The sequence below is a fragment of the Physcomitrium patens genome, chromosome 12 (assembly GCF_059467195.1).
Source record: "Physcomitrium patens ecotype Gransden chromosome 12, ASM5946719v1, whole genome shotgun sequence".
In the NCBI taxonomy this organism is placed as follows: domain Eukaryota; kingdom Viridiplantae; phylum Streptophyta; class Bryopsida; order Funariales; family Funariaceae; genus Physcomitrium; species Physcomitrium patens.
In genome coordinates, this window is record NC_143421.1 from 11,343,637 (window position 1) to 11,365,840 (window position 22,204).

Genomic DNA, 22,204 nt, shown 5'->3' on the forward strand with positions numbered 1-22,204 from the left:
ATTAAATTGTATAGATGTTAATTTGGTCTTTGTAAATAGCAACACCACGGAGTTTCTTAGTGCCATTAAGATAAGACATTCTTGAAGTCTTATTTTAGAAATACAAATTATTATGGCATTAAAAACAAATTGAAATTTTAAACTCCTTATTAAGTATTGTATCTAATAAAGTAATTTCTTCAATAAATAAAAGCTTAATTCATCAATGAATTGAAAGAAACTATTGATGACATGACAAGTAGAAATGCTTAAAGTATTGGTAGAAAAGGGATTTTTATTTTTTATTTGGAATATTATGAAAGATTATATTTGGATAATTAATTAATCTAATAGTATTGGTTTCTCTCTTAAATAATTATGAGAAGATATATTATTCTTCTTTACAAAACATGCAATAAGACTTTGCTTAATAATTGGAGAATAATTATTATTTTAACACCTTCTTCAAAATATTTACTTCAGTATTTCAAGAAAAACTAATTTTTTTTTTATTATAGATGATTCTCTTAGATAAAATTAAAATTATACTGATTTATATAAATTTATAAAATATTTTTGTAACTAAAGAAATTACCTATTGGATAAAACCTCAAAAACCATCACTTCTTTTTTTGAATAGATTTATCTAAAATTTATAATAAAGTATCTTAGGAATTTATTTTTAAGCTAAAATAAAATTAAAATTTTATGTTTATTTTATCTACATGATAAGATTTATAATATATAAAAATGAAATGTTTAAATTTAATATTTTACTTGCAAAATAATTTTCAATTGAAAAAAGTGTTAAATTGGGATGTCATTTATCTTTGCATCTATTTATTAATTTTAAGAAATACTAAAGCTTTCTTTTCAGAAGGATATTGAAGATAAAAATAATTATATGAAATTGACATTCTATGGAATTTAGACAAATTAATTTTATTGCATGTATGCCAATAAAACTTATACAAGTATTAAAGACAAAAAATAATGCAAAATCCTTAATTTACGACTTTTTTTAGTTAGGTTGAGTTTGGATCTTAAAATACAATGATAAAAATTTGATTCCTATTTGCAGTATATAAAATAGAATAACATTCTTGGATTTACAGAAATTGATGGACCTAAATATCTACTAAAAATTTATTAAAATGTTTAGAAATAACATTTAGTTACATCTACAAATTCAAGATATTGACTAGTTGTACATTTATATAATAAACTTTGAGTTAGAATATTGGTGTTCTATTGAATTTAATGTGCTAGGACATGCTATAATTTTTAATAGTATTCTTCTTTTATCATTGTATTTGCTTTTAGTCTTTCTTTTTAATCTTTGAAAGTTATTAGTAATATTAAAACAATGATAATTTTGTTGGTTTGAAATAATACAATACATTGAACTTAAATGATGTTTAACTTTGGAGTGTTTTCATTGTTATCTTCTATTCGAATAAAAAGCTATAAAATAGAAGAAAATCAATTTTCTAATTTTGGAGACTATATTGGTCTAATTATAAGAATATTTCTTTTGTAGTGGTATTTTAATTATTCACTCAATACTTAGAAGCTGAAGAAAATTCTTGGTTTTCTTTGCCTAAACCTACTTAAAGTAAATTTTATTGGATAGGTTTTCCATCTAAAGTAGTATATTATTATAATAATTTATTATTTATACAAAAATACACTCACCTCAATAACTCAAAGAAATAAGTAAAATAGTTTTTTTTGAAAGTGGCTAGATTGGCTCTTAAAACAAAATTAAAGATTCAAACAATGATTACATCAACTTACTTCTTTGGTTTCAATACTTATTATTGCTTCAATAGATTTGGTTTGTTCACATTCAATACAGAACTAGACACAACCTAATTATGCAAAAATCAGTGCCTCAAAGTTGCTTGAAAATACATAAGAATATAGATAAATAGTATAAACTATAAATATAAATCAGTTTAATTATTCTTATATTGACCTAGTATAAGTGTTAAAATATAATTTTATTTGTTCTTTGCATTTACTTTTAACTCAATCAGAGCAGTGGACATACATTATTTTGTACAAAACTAAAATAAAAATAAAAATAAAAATAAGTAGAAACCAATATATGAACCCTACCTAAATTTTTACTGGCTTTGTAAAAATTTGAATGTACAAAACAACAACAATAAACAATTCTATTCGTAGACTTCTTTCTATACAGAGATTTTTGTACAAGAACATCCATCTTTAGGTCATCCCACCAATGAAATTGCAAAATGTGTCCTATCAATTTGATTTGAAAATTATTTATAATTATTATAAATAATTATATATGTATATATTATTGATTAGACAAGTACAATATTGTAGTAAATTGATACTTTTTTTAGAGATGGTATTAATATCTTTAATTTCCTCTATTATTAAGTTAAAAGAAAAGTATCTTTGTTCAATAGTATTTAAAATTCTTAATCATTTTCTGACTCTTATCATCACCCACTTTTGTAATCCATGAGTCTTTCTGTCATTTTTCAAATGAGATAATATTTTGCATTGTAAGTTTTTATTATCTTTTCTTTTTTCTTTTTTCTTTTTATAATATTTTGCTCAACAATGGTAAATTATTTTGCATCATTACTTAGTAAAGAACACAAATAGTATTAATGTATACATTTTTATTTTTAGATTTATTATTAATTTGATTTGATCAGTTTAGTAGAAATTAAAAGTACATATACATATATACATATGGATTTTTTAGAAATATTTTTCATAATTCAGGCTGTAAAATCAAATAATATTTTATGTTCAGTAAAGAGAAATTCCAAGCTTTAAAACACAGCTCTTATTTTTAAATATTAAAACGGATACATCCACCTCCCAGATATATTTAAACTATGATATTTTTTAAATTATTAGTGGCACTTATAGCCAATTTTCTAATGGTTGGATTTGCAACATGGACATCGTTCATCCAAATATCTAAGATGGATGAATTGCGTAAGACAGTTCTGCTTCATAATTTGCCGAATTGGCGTAGGAGTGGGGGCGGTGTCTTCGTCTCCCTCCCGTCCTCGACGTCTTCTTCTTCGAGGTCTTTCGATTGACGATCTCGGTGGATGCTCTTGTTGCTGTCACCACAGATCGGAGGTTTCTCTCGGTGGATTTTTGTGGGATTCGCGTTAATTGCGTAGATTGGTGGGATTTTTTGTTTGGGCCACTTCGGATCACAAGTTTTTTGGGTTCGACGCTATGGATTCAAGGCTGCACAGGATTTTTGCTGGGGGCGGTTCTGGAGGTGGACCGCATCCAGATTCACCCCTCGTTGATTCGTCGGAGCAAGTGTACATTTCCTCTCTGGCGCTGCTCAAAATGCTCAAACATGGTACGCTGCTTGAATCATAATATACCAGGACCGTTTTGTCATTTTTATGTCCAATTGCAGGCGAACTTCTTGTGCGAATTCAATTATTGTTCTTACTTGGTGGTGTTGTTCAGACAAATTTATTCTGTGGTTAGTGAAGTCTAGATTGGAGACGTAGGTTTGCCGTGGTTGTGTTTTGGAGTCGTATCCTGTGTTCGTTGTGCTTAGTCCATCCCCGCTGACAGTAATAGTACATTAGGGTTCGGTCTATTGTCTAAAGAATTTAAATGACTTGCTCTTCGTTGGGAGGGCTTGGATTCAAATTGGTGACAAATTTGGACGATCGTGCAGGTAGAGCTGGAGTGCCTATGGAGGTGATGGGGCTGATGCTTGGGGAGTTCGTGGACGAGTACACTGTTCGTGTTGTGGATGTATTTGCTATGCCACAGAGTGGAACAGGTGTAAGTGTGGAAGCAGTTGACCCTGTCTTTCAAACGAAGATGCTTGATATGCTCAAGCAAACTGGTCGGTAGGGCTCTCTCTCCTCCTATAGCATCATGCCCCCCCCCCCCCTTTTTTTTTTTTTCCCCTCTGTCTCTTCTTGATATCTCGAGTGGTTGAAGTTTGTGCATGGAAGGGACTCGATGCGGAGCTACTTATATTTGATTCATGCGTAAACTGAACGTGATGTGTACGAATATGTCTAAAATACTAGAAATCACCTTGATGCCTGTGTTGTTTGTGTTCTGCAGACCAGAGATGGTGGTGGGCTGGTACCATTCTCATCCAGGTTTTGGTTGCTGGTTGTCTGGCGTGGATATCAATACTCAGCAGGTAATTTAGGTTTATAATTAGGTTTGGCATCTTTTTGTTAAAGTGGTTGTTATGAACACATACAAAGATGTGGTGAACAAATTGGTGGAACGTTGGTTTTAATGGACTGGGTAGTTTGTGAAAAAATATGTCTGTTGGGTTTGTTTTAGTCTTAAGGTTTCTTTTCTTTTCTTTTCTATTTCTCTTTATAAAAATGCTTTTAGGTATGTTTTACCTTTTTTCTGTAACATAATTCTTGTGGATATGCAGAGTTTTGAAGCTTTGAATCAAAGGGCGGTAGCAGTAGTAGTGGATCCAATCCAAAGTGTGAAAGGAAAGGTTGTGATCGATGCTTTTCGATTGATCAACCCTCAAACAATGATGTTGGGACAGGAGCCCAGACAAACCACATCGAACGTTGGACATCTTAACAAGCCCTCCATCCAGGTTCTTATGTGCAAACATCCCTAATGTTTTATGTTAATATGTGCCCCCTTTGGTGAAAGTATCACTCTATGGATCCATTCATATAAAAGGAGTGTCCGTACAGTCATTTAGAAAGTGTCACGCTCTGGTAAGGCTATTTTTTTGTACATTTCATTCGACGCTGCAGAGGATGCAGAATGTAAGTGGGTTGCATCGTACTATTCTCTAGATATTAATGATATTAACCTACATTAATGGTTGTAATGTTTCACAGGCTTTAATCCATGGATTAAACCGACACTACTATTCAATCGGAATTAATTATCGGAAGAATGAACTAGAAGAGAAAATGCTTTTGAACCTTCACAAGAAGAAGTGGACTGATGGACTTACTCTTCAGCGATATGACGAGCATGGAAAAACTAATGAAGCCACAGTGAAAGTGAGTCTTTTTTGCACTGAACAGTCCTCAAGTTCTAGATGTAACACGAAGTGGATGAATCTATGTGCGCTTTTACAGTGCAAGTCCTAGGCATGTCATACAGTAGTTATTCTCTTTACTTAATTGTTGAAGCTTGGTCTTTAACGTCAAGGCTGTGGTCTTCAACTGAGATTTGGGTGGGACGCTCGCAGGAAATGTTGGATTTAGCAATCAAGTACAATAAAGCTGTGCAGGAGGAAGACCAGCTTAGTCCAGAGAAATTGGCTATTGTCAATGTGGGGCGTCAAGATGCGAAGAAGCACCTAGAAGAGCATGTCTCTAATTTGATGTCGTCTAATATTGTACAGACCTTAGGGACCATGCTTGACACCGTTGTCTTCTAGTTGGCGTGATTTATACGGTACTAAAGAACTGTTTTCGTTTTGATGAACTGGATAGAGGTAGGTTATTTGAAGGTTAATGAAGCTGTTATTATTTCAATCTTATACTGTATCTTTGTACTTGTCACATGAATCAAAGAACTATTTGACAATCATGTTCTGTCAAAAAAATTCATTTGAGGTTGACGGGGGGTTTTTTGAGTTCATGTCTTTTTCTTTTCCTTTTCCACGTGCATTTGTTATAAATGGTTTCAAGAATGGGGCTGCATGCTCACATGGGAGTTGAGATTAGAAATTTATGCTCCAGCCTCGATTATGCAGTGTGTGTGCGAAAAAAGAAACTTCATTGCAGCAAATCTGTTACACTTTCATTCAGTGTTGACTGTGGGTGTATTAAGATTTTATTTACAGTCTGTTAAGTTGGGTTGTGTTGCAAACGCAGCTTGAAGATACAGGTTATATAACCACCTTGTTTGCCATAACTACGAGGTTTTAGCATAGAAACAGACTGGTCCAGATCCCCTAATGTCCTATGATTTAGAGATTGGTACAGGACGGATTAAGTGGATATCCATGTTCATCGCATGGCCAATGACCAAAGAGAATGAAAGGGGTTTGAGTGAGAATGTGGGACTCACACACACAAGAAAGCATGGGCATGTAGATTGAGTGTGGGAGACAGTCATTTCGCAACCCTGAAGGACACACCCTTAGTTATTACTGTTGTAGCAAAGGGTTTTTGTACACTATATATCAAGCCCGAACACATGGACCAGGGTCCTTCAGTCCTTGCCCAGAATGTGATTTTGATGCTTCCCACATGTGGTGACTTGTAGGTACACACATGCAAAAAGCACCAATCAAGCCAGTAAGTAGCTGCAACAAGTTTTTTGATTTTACTCACATGATGTCTCTAGGGTATGCTTTGTGGTCAATTCAACTTACACAAGTCACTTCCCTACCTTTGTTGTACTGTACAACATATACCCAGAACTCGGAGAGTGTAATTCAAGCTTTGTCATCTTGTTGGCCCTTGAATTTCAACTGTCGAATGTGCGCAATGTTTGGTGGAATGTTGAGGCTATTCTGTTTGGCAACTCAGCTGCTTTTTGCAGTCGCATGTATTCAGGTCTATGCAATGATGCTGTTGTTGAGGAAATATTTATGAACTACTGCTCTAGGAATCTTTTGGAAGAATTTCACCACATGTATTAGTTGCAGAATCTTCCGGTAATAGTCTACAGTAGATCAGACGCCATCGGTTGCTAGCGGGCTGCTACAGAGGATTCTCAACCTTCTCTTTTGGAAGGTATGAACGGTGTCGAAAGCTTCTCAAAAGATCCTCTAGAAATTATTCATACTCTTAACAAACAAAATATTCTGCGTACAAGTTAAACACAGACCAGACAACAAAGCTGACATGGTGGGGTACAGTGTATTGGATAGAATTTGATGCACAAGAGGTACTCGGTATTTAGTAGCAGAAGTGAAAACTATGTCGAGGCGAAATGGACAAAAACCTTTAATTACCCATGCACATCTAATTACATTTTATACACAGCTAAGACCTAAACACTTTCTCTTGCTTTTGCGTCTTATTGAACAAAAATGCCGCTTCATCCACAGTGAAGGTGTTCGCATTCTACCAGACTCTGACTTCTCAAAAGCCAGTGTCGATAAGATCTAATACACTACCTCTATTTACCGGTTACACGCCGCCTATGATTCCTCGCTTAAGTTGATAGAGAAGAAAGCAGATGAGGAGACCGGTGAAGGTGGGCTTGCAATGGGCGGAGTGCTTGGTGTATGTTCTGCACTTCGCTCAGCATAGCCAGAATACAACGGATAGAAATTGCGTGCAGGAATTCCATAAGATTGAGTTGCTGGGTATCCGATGACTGCGACCACGTCTGAAATGCCCGAGAGGAAGCGTGGCATCTCAATTATCCAACTATCTTGATCTTTGTCTGTGAAAGCATTGCATTGAAATTAATTAAATTGGCAACACATAAGTGCATGAACATGAACCATTTAACACCGCAACCGTCACACCGTTTGATGGATATGAGTTCACAGAGAGGGAGCACTAGTAGATCAAGCAACATGTTTAAATTATCGGGAAAACGCTTGACAGAAATGGAGATTAAGAAAGACCCTCGCAATCTACATGGAGGCACCGATGAAAGAGAGAAGAATTGGCCTTACCCAAGGCGTACATCATCTGCTGAATCGTAGCTCCAGTCAGGTTTACGCAGAGGCTGACAATCCCCTGCGTTCGGCCGGAGGGTCTCTGCAGCGGTAAAGCGACAATGTCACCCTCCTCTGAGTTTGTTTTCGTGGCCTTCATTCTTGCAATGTCTCTCAAGGCCAGGTGGGTAGATCCAACCAATCTTGGGCTCACGGTTCCGGCACTATACACCTGCAGCCCACCAGCGGCAAATTAGTTCTTCATAACATACTTCGCATCTTGATGTGCATGCATTTGGGAGCCTAATTTGCCCTGAGCGTAACAAATTCTTGAGATGGGCGTGAAGAGGAATCAGAACAGGAAAAGGTACATGAGATCTGACCTGAATAGTGAGGGCGGAACAGGGGTGGAGAAGAATGTCATCAGTCACTGGGAAGGACAAGGCATCGTTCCAAAAAGGGTTACGACCCGCCTTGCTATGCACAGATGTGGTTCTTTTGTAATCGGGCGCCACCCACGCCACAGCGTACACGCTCATTTTTCTCAAAATGTTCACGTTCTTGAGACCCTCGGCTGCTAAGACTATGACCTCCAACGTGGGCCCCGACATTGGTGCTCCCATTTGATTGATCGAGTAATGTGTTTTAAAGAGTGACTACCCTCTCTGCTTCGCACAAATCACACTTGAAGCAGCATTGATTCTGATTCTTGCATGAAACGATTACTCAGAAAAGGGGAACGCAGCTTGTGAGAGATTTCAGACGACGCGATTTGATCCTCCGGCCGCGGATCAATTCCTTTCTTTCCATTCTGCGCAAATTTTGAAGAAAATAATGGTCAAGCGTCACAAAGGTAGCTCAGATCTTTGGAAACCACCCAGCTGATGCGGAGAGCTCACTGCGCATCTCCACATACAGCAGCTGCAAGAAATCGATTATGATTCTATCAGAGAAATAGAGGCGTCGAATCAAGGGAAGCTTTAGGAAGATGATATCTATGATGGCGTCCAAGATTACTATTCTACGGCAACCCACACCCACTAGGTACTCATGATCAGCCATTGTTGAGAAGCTTGTGAGTGTGAGTATCGAAGTGGTAAAGCACAGACATTAAGGAGGTTGTGCGAAATTTGCAAAAACATTTGACCTGGCAATGGAAATTCATCGGGGAAAAGTTGAAGTCTACAAGGAGCAGCGAAAGAACATCCCTCGGTAGCCAGTGACTTCATCAACTCAAGAATTCTGTTCCAGCGACACCCACCTTCCTCCTCCACCGCCGCAATGTCTTGAAAGCACGCGAGTTCTTTTGCTCAAAAACCTTGAAGGTTTGCGAATCGAACGGAGTCTATCAACTAAGTCGCAAAATCCAGAAAACTCCAAACAATCCAGCATGAAACCACGCAAAAGTAACTCTAATAAACAACCAGACATCCTGCTATCAGTCGCTTCAGACCATCCCAGCTCAGCGGTACTGTCCGACAAAAACTTATCATTCTTTCCGAAATTGCGCTAGTTTTCGATCACAAGCGAGGTTCCCACAGGGATTGGGAGCTAAGCTCTCAAAGCGCTTGCCCAAAAAACTGAACGGTGCCCCACTTTCCTCCCAATCCCGTAAACGATGCTCTTTTTCTCGCTCGTCGGGGTTCATTGCTTGTTGCAGTCGGTTGTACATGAATTGACTGCGTTGCCCGCCTCCAGGTACATCACGTACGACGCAGTTCAGATTGATTTCGCAATCAGGTACCATCGTCTGAGACGGGTGATTGGACATCGCTGTCATTACTCACAACAGTGTCCATGACAGCGGAGAATGACAGCCTCGGCATCAGAATGAGACTCTTGCAAGTGTTAACTTCCTGATTTTCTGCAAATCTCTGGTCGCGGTGTTGCTTGAGCCCAATAGACGACTGATCTTGCAACAGGGTAGGCTCGAGAAATTCAGAAGAAGTCGCAAGGTTGACACTCTTAGTTTGAGGGCAGTGCAAGTTCTATACTGAATGACACTCTTATTACTGGGATGTGCGCGTCATTCCTTCTCACGATTTACTAGTTGTTTGTCTCGGACTCTTAAGTCTCTTCTTATAGAAGATTTTCATGAACAAGCTTACTCCCAGAATCTGCCAGAAAGTGCGTAAATGAAACTTCAGAGTTATTCTAAGAATAGGAATTTTCGGTGTTGATGGCGTAGAATTCAACGAACTTTGCTGAAGTCGGTTACCATCAATGGAGAAGAAATTTTCTGAGAGAGAAGCACCTCTTTTACAGCAGTGCTGGGAATACCACAAAATGCTTGTACCCTGTCCACACTGAAAGTGTCAGAATGGCTCAAACAAAAAGTTCTGAAAAAGACAGATGCCTTTAGAAAGAAGGCGAGAGCTCAAATAGTAAGCAGAGAACCGGCACGTGATTTTCTTTAAGGTCTGCGACGCGAGGCGTGCGTAGTCCATAGTATATCTGTTGAGCTCTGTGGAGGTCCCCACAATACACGCAACATCGTTGTGTATTTTGCTAGGTCCAAAAGCACATCGATTTCAGGCCAACTGCAAATGCAAGTATTAAAAATCTTCAAAACTGCATGTTGCTTTATCAAATAAACACTTGATAGACACAGCAGCAAATAAATGCATTCTGCTACGTCGCTAAACATCCTCCGAAATCACAATGTAAGCTCTGTTGCATTTCATCAGCACCCACGTCGACAAAAAGCACCCTAAAGACCAACGAGGTGGCTGCACATGGTGTTCCTGAGCTGACCGGATGCCAGAGGGCTAGATGAGGGTCGAATAGGCAGACCGCCGTTGTCAGCGTAGAAAATGTGAAGCTACACTCACGTCTACCACATTCGACAAAAAAGCAACTGATACCAGATCATGTCTTTGTAATGAAGGAGCAAGGGAAGTCAAACCTGAGCAAGTCACTGTCAGAAAGGTACGCCGGCCGCTCACTTCTCGATCAGACCAGAAAGTGCTGAGCAAGATAAGATAGTGATGATAGCTCCCATTCAACTTCCACGCTCAGTGCTTTCCGGTAGCTTCAATCCTCCATGCCTACTTAACACAGTCCTGCAGTTCTGTAGTCTCACGAATACCACAAAACATTGTTTCGTCTCCCCATTGCCTTTCCCCATTGCCATATGTTGGAGGTGGTAGTGATGTTCACTGACGATAGCCCTAATCGAAGCGTAGGTAAACGGAGACGAACCAATGGAACAAGGCTAACTGTAGAATTTACCCTGCGACGACAGTGATGAGTTACCCGCGCGGACACGTACAGGAACATCGAAACTGTGGTGAAGTTTTAATTTGAGAGGAAGAAGTTCCTTTTGAACAAATCCACGTTTCGATATCTTAGCTACAAGAGTGGTTTTTCTGCAGCACGTAGCTGGATGCTCGTGATGGCGAACGCTGTTAGTGAGTCTACAATCAGCACCAGATGATGTGGTTGTGTAGTTGCCTACAACAAGTTTTGCAAACAAGACCCGACAAATCCTGAGGTGGAAATAAAAACAGCTTTAAAATTGCTGCTTAGAATCAAAACCAGTTAAACCAAACCAACAAGGGCTCTATAGTCTTACTGACCTGCAGAGCGAGACTGGCATTGAATGCAGGAAACACAACAGCGTGATCATCTTAAATTTTCTCATCTGAAGGTTTGAATGCAGTGACAACGGCAGGTCATCTTCACAGTTGCGACATCACTTGACCATCGGATGCCATTGACCGTCAATCAAGTCTTTTCACCGGCAATTTGACATGGTCCGCGAGGCTTAGTGCTCACAAGCATTTCACTATCCGTCAAGAAAAGCAGCGATCATCTCCTCTCCCCGACTTCACAGACCTTAGATATCATCGTCACGGACTGCTTGCTCCCCACATTCAGACTCTGTGTGAAAACCAACAACCTTCATGGCGTTCAATACCAGTGATCCAAACAGTACACGTAGCAGCAACGGGCCAACTTCCAGCTGTGAACGATGCTGCGATCTCGTGAAGGAGAAGAGGAGGCTGTGAGGGAAAAATACAACGAAGTTCTGCAGTTTTCGCTTCAGTTTTCTTCTGCTGATCTCGCAGAAAGCAGACTAAGCTGGCACTTTGACGGGGTTTGAAGGTCCATTGCTTGATTTCGGCGCTGCCCATGTCGATGATTGTTGTGTGAATGGTGCCATTTCTGCACAGGAACCGTGATCGAGCACGGCCATGATACCGACACTGCGGCGCCGCAACGTTGACTGATCAACCATTTTTTTTCCACTGTCGTCGACACGCTACTTCAAGTTTTCTCTTTTGAATTGTTGAACATGAATTTGTACTTTAACATCTTTATTCAAAACTGTTGAGATGTGGAAAAACAAGTTTGTAGCATATGTGTTTACATTACCAGAAATTGTACTAAAAATAATAGTATTGAATCTTGGAATTAAGTGATTATTTATTGATGTTTAAATGATTTTTCTCAATTGCTTTATTTACGTTCAGAAAAGTCAAAGTTTATGTTGTGTAGACTGGATAAATTCATAAAAGGATTCAGTTAGAAATTCTATACTAAAATCTTCACCAAAGCAAAATCTGAACAGATGTGATGTGCATGTTGATCATTCATTTTTTTAACAATTACATTTTGTGAAAGCCTGTGAACGTCATGATCCATTTTTTTATTTTTACAGAATAGGTATAATTACTGCTAAAAAAACGGTCTGCATGCCTGTGTAAAAAGTCATCTACATAGCAAATAGTGTAATTAATGATCTTATACATTTACAAATTGTCTAAAGTATTAAAAAGAAAAGAAAGAATGATATTCAATAAAGAAGAAAGAAAATGAAGAAGTGGTGAATGATTATTCATTCACAAAGAATTAAACTTAAATAACTAAGTTGAAAGATTGGCATTGACACAATCATTTGTGTGAAAAATATCAACGTGAACCATTGCATCATTAGTTTATGTAATAAACAATAGTAGCTTGTAAGTATTATAATTATAATAGTGTAATAAAATTGTTGTTGCATGGAATTAGTATAACTTTAATATCTATGCAAGTTATGCTAATTTTTTTGCTTATTTCTTAGGTCAAAACTTTGAATCACCATATACAAAGGAAGCAGAATCTTTTGAACTTCCGGATCTCAATCACAGTCATAATTTCATAAAAGAAAAGAGAAAAGAAATGAAATCATGTGTTTTGGTAGAACTAAATATTTAATTTCTCAAATAAATAACCATGTAACCAGGGGAGTTTTTATTTTTTTGATTAAGAGCATGAAATACCTTACGATTTTTCAAATTACTGGTAATTCCTATTTACGTTATTACAACCTCAATATGTTGTGTTTTCTTTTCGCATTATACACACACACACACATTCATTTATGTTACTGAATGGATTCAAGTGACGTAATCTTATGTCGAGTGCTAAAGTATGTCAAGCACACAGATCCCCACGAAAACATTTTTATTGGAATATGATGTCAACATCAGACAATCAAACATGGCTAGTTCTAAACTTATCAATGTGAAGAAATGCATTGAAAAAGAAAACCCATCTAAAAACCCCCAACTAAGACATCTCACAAAAAAGAAGAAAAGAATCAGCAGCAATAAAACAACAAAAATAATGGTTTGTTGTTCCAAGTCCACACTCCACAAGGTTGTTGTGGGAGGAGGACCCATGGCCATGGCGAATTCACAGACCGTGGCGCATTGGCCTCGGTCATACCCGGCGCCCGTGCGGCTTCGTCCCAGTGGAGCAGTCTTCTTCGCCTTCGCCTCTGAATATTAGGGCTTAGGGTTTAACCAAGCTGCAGGTTGTGGATACTCGCTGCGAGTGAGTGAGAGAGAGGGGATTTTCTTCATTGTGATTTAGCTATGGCGCGTACGAAGAAGAAGGGAAAGCGCGGCAATAAGAAGCCCAACAAGCAGGTACTACTACGCCATGCACAGCCTGTGGTGACCTTGTGTTGAATGGAAGATTGAGGGTCCTTCTGTTTTTGTTTTGTTTGTTTTGTATTTGCTGTGTTTGGATGTTGAGGGTTGGAAAGGAATTGCAGGCAAGTGAGTATGGCGCGGAGGTGGAGATGGAGGACGCCGAGGGGAACGGTGCCAGTGCCAGCGCTCCACCACAACCCACCAAGGTTTGGGTGCCGGGAGTCGACGAGATTGGAGATGACGAAGAATTGCAATTCGACCCGACGGCTTACCACTGTTTGCATTCTTTCAAGCTTGGATGGCCGTGTCTCAGGTTTTTTTGTGCATCTGAATTTACTTTGTGTTTTATGAGCGTAGAGCTGAGAGGGCTGTAGGACAGTGTAATTAGCGGCGAGGAGCGGATGAGTCATGGGGAGTCGGGGTATGTGATGTTTTGGGAAGAGTTATTTCATTTTGCTGGATTTTGACGCGGACCGGTCTTATTTATTTTTACTTATTTTTGGTTCGTTTTGATGTAGCTTTGATATAATGCGTGATGACTTGGGGGTCCTGCGGAGAGATTTTCCTCACGCTATGTATTGTGTCGCTGGCACACAGGTAAACCTCGACCTTGGTTTGCGTGGCTCTTTCCTGGCTGAATTCCCTTTTAGTTGGCATGGATCTTCGGCATTCTTGCACGTTGAACATATTTCAGGGTCGCACCATCGCTCTTACAGTGGTATACATTGATTTTATGGATTCTCTCAGGCCGATCAACCCGGCAGCAATTCGATTGCTGTTGTGCACATGACGAATGTAACAGGAAAAATCCCGAAAGCGCCGTCTGCAATGGAGGATGGAGATGATGATGCTGATGATAGTGACAGCAGTAGTGATGAGGAAGATATCGAAGATTTAGAGGGGGCTCCTAATCAGCCAATTCAGTCCAAGAAACCAATTTTTAAGGTATGCCAACTTCATGAGATCGTCTTTGATGAATTAAGAATTTAGTTTGGATGGTTCACTTGTGAAGTTTCACAACCGGACAGACCATTGGTGCTCTCTGTGACTTTTGCACTAATTACTCTTGTCAGCTTCCAACATGCCACATTATTAAGCTCCCGTATTTTTGAGTTGTGACTAACGACGATGCAAACGATATGTTTGTTTTGATACTTTAACAAGAATTCTAGAGTTGAGACTAATACTCTTTGACTACACCTGATCGTAGCTGATAATGATTTAATGTTGAATTTTGTAGGTGCGACTAGTGGCTCATCAGGGTTGTGTCAATAGAGTTAGGGCTATGACTCAACAATCTCATATCGTTGCCACGTGGGGTGATTCAGGGTATGTTCAGGTACTGATTTTTCCACCACCACTTGATCGTATCTTTGTCTTAGCAACTCAACTTGCTTTCCATTGTACATGACTGAATTTTTTCTTGTCGCGTGGTATTCACATTCCTCTTGTTTGTTTAGTAATTCATCATGAGAAGATATAGGATTTTTCTTATTTGTTTCGAATCTGTAGGTATGGGACATGGGAAATCATATTCGATCAATGGCAACTAGTGGACCTGATCCTTCTGGCGCACCCACCACAGTACGTCAAGCTCCTCTACATATTTTTACTGGCCATAAAGATGAGGGCTATGCTCTTGACTGGAGTCCAATTACTGCAGGCCGTCTTCTTTCTGGTATGTTGGCACACCTATAATCACACGCTTAGGTGAAAATAAAATTGAACTATCAAAATGATTATACCTGATCGAAAATATAGGTTTTTTTTTTGGATTTCGGTAGCGACTGGAATTGTATGTTCAATTTCCAAGGCACGTTTAGCTTACTCTAGATTTTGGTTCTGAGTGGGTAGAACAAGGGATCTTTTCTAAAATGTTAATTTCTGCTACCTCAGGGGACTGTAAGAGTAATATCCATTTGTGGGAGCCTACCCCGGGAGGGAAGTGGGCGGTTGAAAAGACTCCATACACGGGTCACTCTGCTAGCGTTGAGGATCTGCAGGTATTGCAGAGAATTTGTCTTGGGTTTCATTCGACGGTCTTTACTCTGGGTGCCTCGTGGGTATAGTGAGGGTTTGTCTTAAACTTCCTACGCTGTTGTCCCACTTTTGTTTTGGGTTTTTGGTCGTCTTTTTAATCGGATGTTTACTGTTCGAGTTCAAATTTTGGAAAAAAATAATTATATAATTCAACATGCATTGTCTCTACTTGTATTAATTTTAAAATTGATATTTTTGCAGTGGAGTCCAACAGAAGCGGATGTTTTTGCCTCTTGTTCGGTGGACGGAACCTTAAGAATCTGGGATACACGTAATCGTCAAGGGTCAGCAATCTCGATCAAGGCTCATGATGCGGATATCAATGTTATATCTTGGAACAGGTATGAATCTGTATAGCTGATCTAATCTCCCCACTGTTCTCCGGTCTTTGTCAATATCCTTACATATTACTCTTTCATTCCAACGTATCAGTAAGCAGCTTTATAATAATCAAGAATATTTATGTGAAAATTAGAGTTGGTTGGGAGCATTGGTAAAGTTGTGCCATCTAATATTTTTCTCGGACTCGCTAATGAGCAGGGTAGCAAGTTGCATGATTGCCTCAGGTTGCGATGATGGCACCTTCCGGATATGGGATTTGAGAAACCTGAAGGTAATCTACCGTCCTTTGCAGAGGACATATGACTCCAGATGATGATCCTTATTTTAGTTGATGCTCGTTATAATTAGATACTATGCATGCTTATTTTAGGTGGATTGATTGGGGTTCACCATTGTACTCCCTGAATTATTGAATTAAATGCCACACTTGCAGGAGGATTCATTTGTGGCACATTTCAAGTACCACACGCTTCCTGTAACATCTATCGAGTGGAGCCCTCACGATGCATCCACGCTTGGTGTTACTTCGGCTGATCACCAATTGACGTATTTTTCTCGACTTGCCTGACATTTTATACACTTTGAGTTGCCTTAATGATGTTTCAAGTATGCTTATCGAGCGAAGATTATGACGTTTTGTTTTATGGCTTCAGAATTTGGGACCTCTCACTAGAAAGAGATGCTGAAGAAGAGGCTTTATATCAAGCTCAACTGAAACAACAGCAAGCAGAGGCTCCTCAAGATTTACCCCCTCAACTGCTATTCGTACACCAGGTACTTGGACTACTGAAACTCTCAGCTTTTTCTTTCTGACGACTTTTAGTAAAGGTGTTTTTAATAACGAGTTGTTTGTTTGAGGTTGAGTGTTTAGAGGCTCTTTGTACATACTAGAATACCTTATGAGTAGTTATGGTGCCAGATCTGAACTTATTTATTTAGTGGTTCGCAGAACCGTATAGTCTGTTCTTTGACAATTGTGTTAGTATTTGCAGTTTTCATTTGAGAACTGGCTCCCCAAATATTAATTTGTAGTCTTGAGTTTTTCTCAAGATGAGGGTAGTTGCTACATGAAGCCTTACTTTTTTATTGAATGCGTAATGCAGGGGCAAAAAGATCTCAAAGAGTTCCATTGGCACCCTCAAATACAAGGGATGTTGATGTCAACAGCAGGAGATGGATTTAATATCTTGAGGCCATCCAACCTTGACAATTTACCAGCTCTTTAATTCATGTGAACTTACGTTTGTTCTGCCAATGTAAAACTGGCTCAATGTATGAAGCCGTGGTTACCTTCTCTGTGAGCAAGAATTTCCACTTGACCGGATATGCTTTTGTGAAAGAGGGTTTTCTTCAAAAAGTCGTTCCCAACTTTTGGATATCTACTGGCGTTGACGTCTGGTTCACGGTCGAAATCATAACCCAACAATATGCATGTATCTTTGACTTCTGAAAGAACTTGGTCTTGCAAACAAGCATTAGTGCAAGTCGTGAAAGAAATGAAGGCATTAAGGAAAATTATTGAGTCACCTGATTCTTCTTTTAAAATCAGCTATTGACTAGAGAATCAGATTTTAGTCCAAGGGGGCTAATGTTGTTAAGTGAATGAAAATCGGAGATGTTGGAAAATTCTCTCTAATGCATTTAAATACCTTATTACTGAGGAGTATGCATCCATAAATGTAACTGCAGGGGAAATAAGTAAGAAGAACATGGAGTCTGGGTGATATATTGATCAAAGGTTTTGTTCAAGATACAGAACTCACATAGTTGAAATAATAAGTCGACCATAGTGGACATATACCTGTGATAAAGTTATGAAATTATCCAAGATAATATTTAAAGAAAATTGTGTAAACCATGACCTTTTAAAGAATACGTAAAGATATTCTCAAAGAATGAGGCATATGGTTTCAATTGAAAGTTATTGAACTATGTCTTAAATATGATTCAGAAAGAAGATTATTAGAATTCTATAGAGTATAAAGCTATAGTTAACATCCCCTATCAGTGAATATTATTGATAGTATGTACATAATATTGATTTGGTTGTATTTTGGTATAATTTTTTCATATGGCTAACAATTGAAAAATTGTCTTCTTAAAAGGATGTTTATAGAACAAAGCTACTCCAAACATGTCTATTTATTTATTTGAAGTAAGTAAAAGAAAAACCTAGATGAACTAAAATTAATTTGATAATTAAATATTTTTGTTTATGTAATATAATCCAGCCTTTTTGATTGATTTCCAATAATAGAAATTTTGATAGTATAATAAAATTTGCCTTTGTTAGTCATTTCAAATTCTTGGTAAAGAATATCTTTAATAATTTGAATAAGAAAACTTATATTACTAATGATGATGCAATCATCAAAGTAAAGAATTAGAATAGTGAAACCATCATCATTTTTTTTCTTAATGTATATATTAGCATCAATCTCAAGTCTAATATAATTATTTAAGGTTGAATATTTGTCAAAACAAAGATTTTATGTGCAAGAAAGTTGCTTCAAGCAATATAATAATCTTAAAACTTTATAAACTAAATTTATATTAATTGGTAAAAATGAGCCTTTAGAAATTGATGATTGTGGAAGCAAAGATTTTAATTGTAGATTGGGAGTTGTTGGTTGTTGTGGAATAGGTACATGAGACTTACTATAAATAATAGAAGGGTGTTTGATTAAAACATGATTAGTTGATTCTTGTGTATGTTGTTTGAGGATGAAACTTGGATATAAAGCAATATTTTCATGAAAAATAATGTCTTAAGATATAATTATTGTTTTGTTATGTGAATTCATTAGACAATAAGCTTTGTTTTTTTTGTTTTTTTGTTATTTTTATTTTTATTTTTATTGTAATCTAAAAAAATAGCCTCAAGTAAATGAGAGTCTAGCTTTTTTTGAATTTTCTTTTGAATAAAGACACAAGCTTTATTGCTAAAGATTTTTAAATGTAAAAGATTAGGTTTTTGATTAAACTATATTTAAAAAATATTTGTTGACTAATATGGCTTTGGTGGAGCTTTGTTTTTGAAGGTAGTTAGTTGTAACAAGTGCTTCACCTTAAATAATTTTGGATAATTGAGTGTAAACTAACATAGATAAAATTGCCCCCACTAAGGTTTGATTTTTTCTTTTTGCGACACCATTTTGTTGTGGTATGTAGGATGTTGTAAATTCTTACTTGATGCTTTCTTTTTTACATAATTCATAAAATAAGTCTAAATTATATCAACCACTATAATTAGATCTTAAGATTTTACTTTTGTAATTTATTTAATTTTTGGCAAATGTTTTGTAGAATATAAATTCATTAAACTCTTTAAATTTATGCCTTAATAAATAGGTATGATAATATCTAAAGAAATTATTAATTAAAGTGATAAAATATGTAGATCCAAAATAAATAGTGACTTGTATAGAACAAAATGAATAAGGCCCAAAAGTTGTGCAGTCTTTTGTAGTACCCTTCTTAAAAACTTGGTTTAGTATTGTTTACCTTTAATACACAAGTGACAAAAGTTGAATTCTTATGAATCAAAAGTATCCATACCAAAGTTGTATTACATGTGTTTTTGCTTGAGAATGCATCAGACGCTTAGTTGTGGAAAGTAAGTAGAAATGCAAGAACAATCCTACCAAGTCTAATAGAATCTTAAATAACCTTAAATAGACCTTAATGATCTTAATTGAATTTTGACCAATCCAAAATAAATTTAAAAGAAGTTATAAAAGAAACACAAAAAAAAAATTCCAAACTAATTCCAAAGAAAAATAACAAGAAATCTTAAAAAATATAAAAATAAAACTTTAAAAAAATAAAAATAATCTTAAAGAAATACTAAAAATAGAAACTCTAATATAATCCTAATTAAAATCTTAATTGAATCTTAATCAAATCATATGTCAAATCCTAATCAACCCTTAATCAAGTTCTAAACCAAACTCTAAGAAAATCCTAATCCTAAGCAAACCTTAGTTCAAATCCTAAGACTTAATTAAACCATAGGCAAATCCCAAACCAAATCCTATAGTAAATTAGAACCTCAAAAAATAATAATTAAACCATCAATATCAATTCAAAATTTGTATACTTTTCAATATCTTAATTAGAAACAAACACATGAAAGATAAAATCAATTGCACTTATCAATTGAGAGAAATGCAAGATAATCCAATTGGATGTTGGGCAACTTCTTACTCCGATCTAAATTTTGAACTTCAAATGCTAATATCTCCTTTTTAAACCATTCAATTGCTTCTAAATTTCACTTAAAATGTTGAAAATCGAGTCTTGTATCTACATAATTTTTTTTTTACTTCAATCCAATTGACAGATTCCTGAAGATCTTAAAAATACTCACTAATCCTTAAACTCCAATTTTTGAGACCTCAACCTACAAAAACCTTTACACACTTTGATATAACCCTTTGATTGATCTCAAAATTTGTACACACATTTATAAATAGTACACTAACATATTTTCCAAAATTTACTTATATATACACCACAAAACTTAAGAAATCTTCTAATTTGTAAATATATTTTTATTTCTTAAAATCTAAACCAACCAAGAATATTAATAACTTTGAAAATCCTTCAAAAACTCAATATTTACTCAATTAATATGAAACCAACATCCAAAAATCTTTCTCTTTAATTTTGCTTTCAAATTCCACTCTTTGATCTACCAAAGAACTCTTGAATTACCGTAGGTGCTCAGTTTTGTGCCTTAGGGTCTGATTTTGATCCAAGTTGATAACTAATCCTCTCTATATATCAATTCTTGGCTTCTTAAGGTAAATTTTGTTAAAAAATACTCTTAATTCTCTTATATATATATATATATATATATATATATATCTGACTATATTATTTAATTTTTCAATCTACTTTATTTTTCTTTACTTATGGTCCTACAAAGTAAGTATAAGCCTATTTTGTAAAAAAGTAGCATTAATATTTTTTAGTTTTACTATCTTTTTGATTATTATCTATATTTAAATATAATTTATTATAATACTTAAAATAATATTTTTTATAATATATATATATACATTTTTTCTTTCTTTTAATCATTAGTTGTATTACATCACAACATCGATAAGTATTAAATGAAGTTATTTTAGTCTATGCTAATTTATATGACTTAGTTGTAAATGCCATAAATCTATTTTGTTGAATTGTGTTAAAGATAAGAACTTGATGAAAGCAAATAATCAAGTGAGACTTTTATCAAAGAAGTATCATAAAATAAATATAAGAAAATATATATATTAAAAAAAATTAGAATGATTATTGCCAAAAGACAAAAAAATTAAGTAAAATCCTTGTAAATGACAATGAGTTTTTTTTTGCTTAGTAAGTTCTTTGAAACGTATTGTTTCAATTAGCATATCTTCTAATTTAAAATGTATGTGTTGAAGAGATGTTAGTATTACCATTGAATTATAATAATATAGAGGTGCACTTCTGTAACTTTCAAATTAAAATTCAAAAAGTTCATTGTCATATTTTATAGTAAAGTCAATTGCTTGATTCAATGTTTGAGGATCATATAAGTTGAACATCATTTTTTTTACCTCATATTGTAATCCATAGAAAAATTGGCTAACAAGTGCAACATCATCTTACTTGATATTACTTGTAAGTTGTCAAAATTATGCAGTATATAATGTTATTGATTGATTATCTTGTTGCAAAATATAGATCTTGTTGATTGCAATACAAATTTTATCATGTTCTCTATATATAGATCAAAACTTTGCCAAAAAAACCTCCAGATTATTCAATATTGAATCTCATCATTCAAAAAAAGATAAAAATCATGATAATACTAAATTTAAAAGAAATGTACCAATGAATCTAATTTGTGAACTTGGAGTTGGATAGCTTTAGAGTTCAAGTTCAATTGTAAGTTCTATTTGATTAATGAATCCTCAAAATTTGAATCTTGTGCCATCAAACTTCTTGGATAGTGCAATTCTTGGTTCTTTAACACTAGAAGGATATTCCACCCTTGGAGAAGGGACATGATTTGATGCAAATATTGAAGCAGCTCCAATCATCTCTATATCTTTGCTTTCTACCATTCTTATTTCTCTTTATAGTAGAAATTTGAATTGATGCATTGTAAGCATTAATTCCTTGAATTTCTCTTACATTTGTACTATTGTACTTTTTATTTCAAGAAGTTCTATCATAATATACTTAGAAAAGAAAAGATGTCTAATATTATTCAAGATAAATAGAAGAGATGACTTGAAAACAAACAAAATATTAAAGATAATATCAGCTTAAATGAAGATAATCTATA

General features: G+C 35.8%; 3 protein-coding genes across 3 annotated transcripts; 2 read left to right on the top strand and 1 right to left on the bottom strand.

Annotated features, from left to right (window-relative positions):
• Window positions 1–3,068: 3,068 nt before the first annotated feature.
• LOC112289244 (26S proteasome non-ATPase regulatory subunit 14 homolog) lies at window positions 3,069–5,541 on the top strand. Its single transcript, XM_024534312.3, has 6 exons — window positions 3,069–3,349; window positions 3,680–3,857; window positions 4,081–4,162; window positions 4,412–4,588; window positions 4,842–5,009; window positions 5,201–5,541. The coding sequence occupies exons 1-6, from the start codon at window positions 3,217–3,219 to the stop codon at window positions 5,390–5,392; spliced, it is 930 nt and encodes a 309-aa protein (XP_024390080.1). The 5' UTR covers window positions 3,069–3,216; the 3' UTR covers window positions 5,393–5,541.
• Window positions 5,542–6,887: 1,346 nt separating this feature from the next.
• Window positions 6,888–8,978, bottom strand: LOC112289437 (uncharacterized). Its single transcript, XM_024534633.3, has 4 exons — window positions 8,838–8,978; window positions 7,960–8,387; window positions 7,595–7,808; window positions 6,888–7,356 (listed from the first exon to the last, which is right to left on the bottom strand). Exons 2-4 carry the CDS (start codon window positions 8,197–8,199, stop codon window positions 7,109–7,111), a joined length of 702 nt encoding a protein of 233 aa, XP_024390401.1. The 5' UTR covers window positions 8,200–8,387; window positions 8,838–8,978; the 3' UTR covers window positions 6,888–7,108.
• A 4,412-nt stretch (window positions 8,979–13,390) lies between these two features.
• On the top strand, window positions 13,391–17,206 carry LOC112289246 (protein HEAT STRESS TOLERANT DWD 1). The gene is made up of 12 exons (XM_024534315.3): window positions 13,391–13,494; window positions 13,623–13,813; window positions 14,019–14,097; window positions 14,248–14,445; window positions 14,741–14,839; window positions 15,013–15,178; window positions 15,397–15,503; window positions 15,742–15,881; window positions 16,081–16,153; window positions 16,316–16,428; window positions 16,536–16,656; window positions 16,986–17,206. The coding sequence occupies exons 1-12, from the start codon at window positions 13,441–13,443 to the stop codon at window positions 17,106–17,108; spliced, it is 1,464 nt and encodes a 487-aa protein (XP_024390083.1). The 5' UTR covers window positions 13,391–13,440; the 3' UTR covers window positions 17,109–17,206.
• The last annotated feature ends 4,998 nt before the right edge of the window (window positions 17,207–22,204 follow it).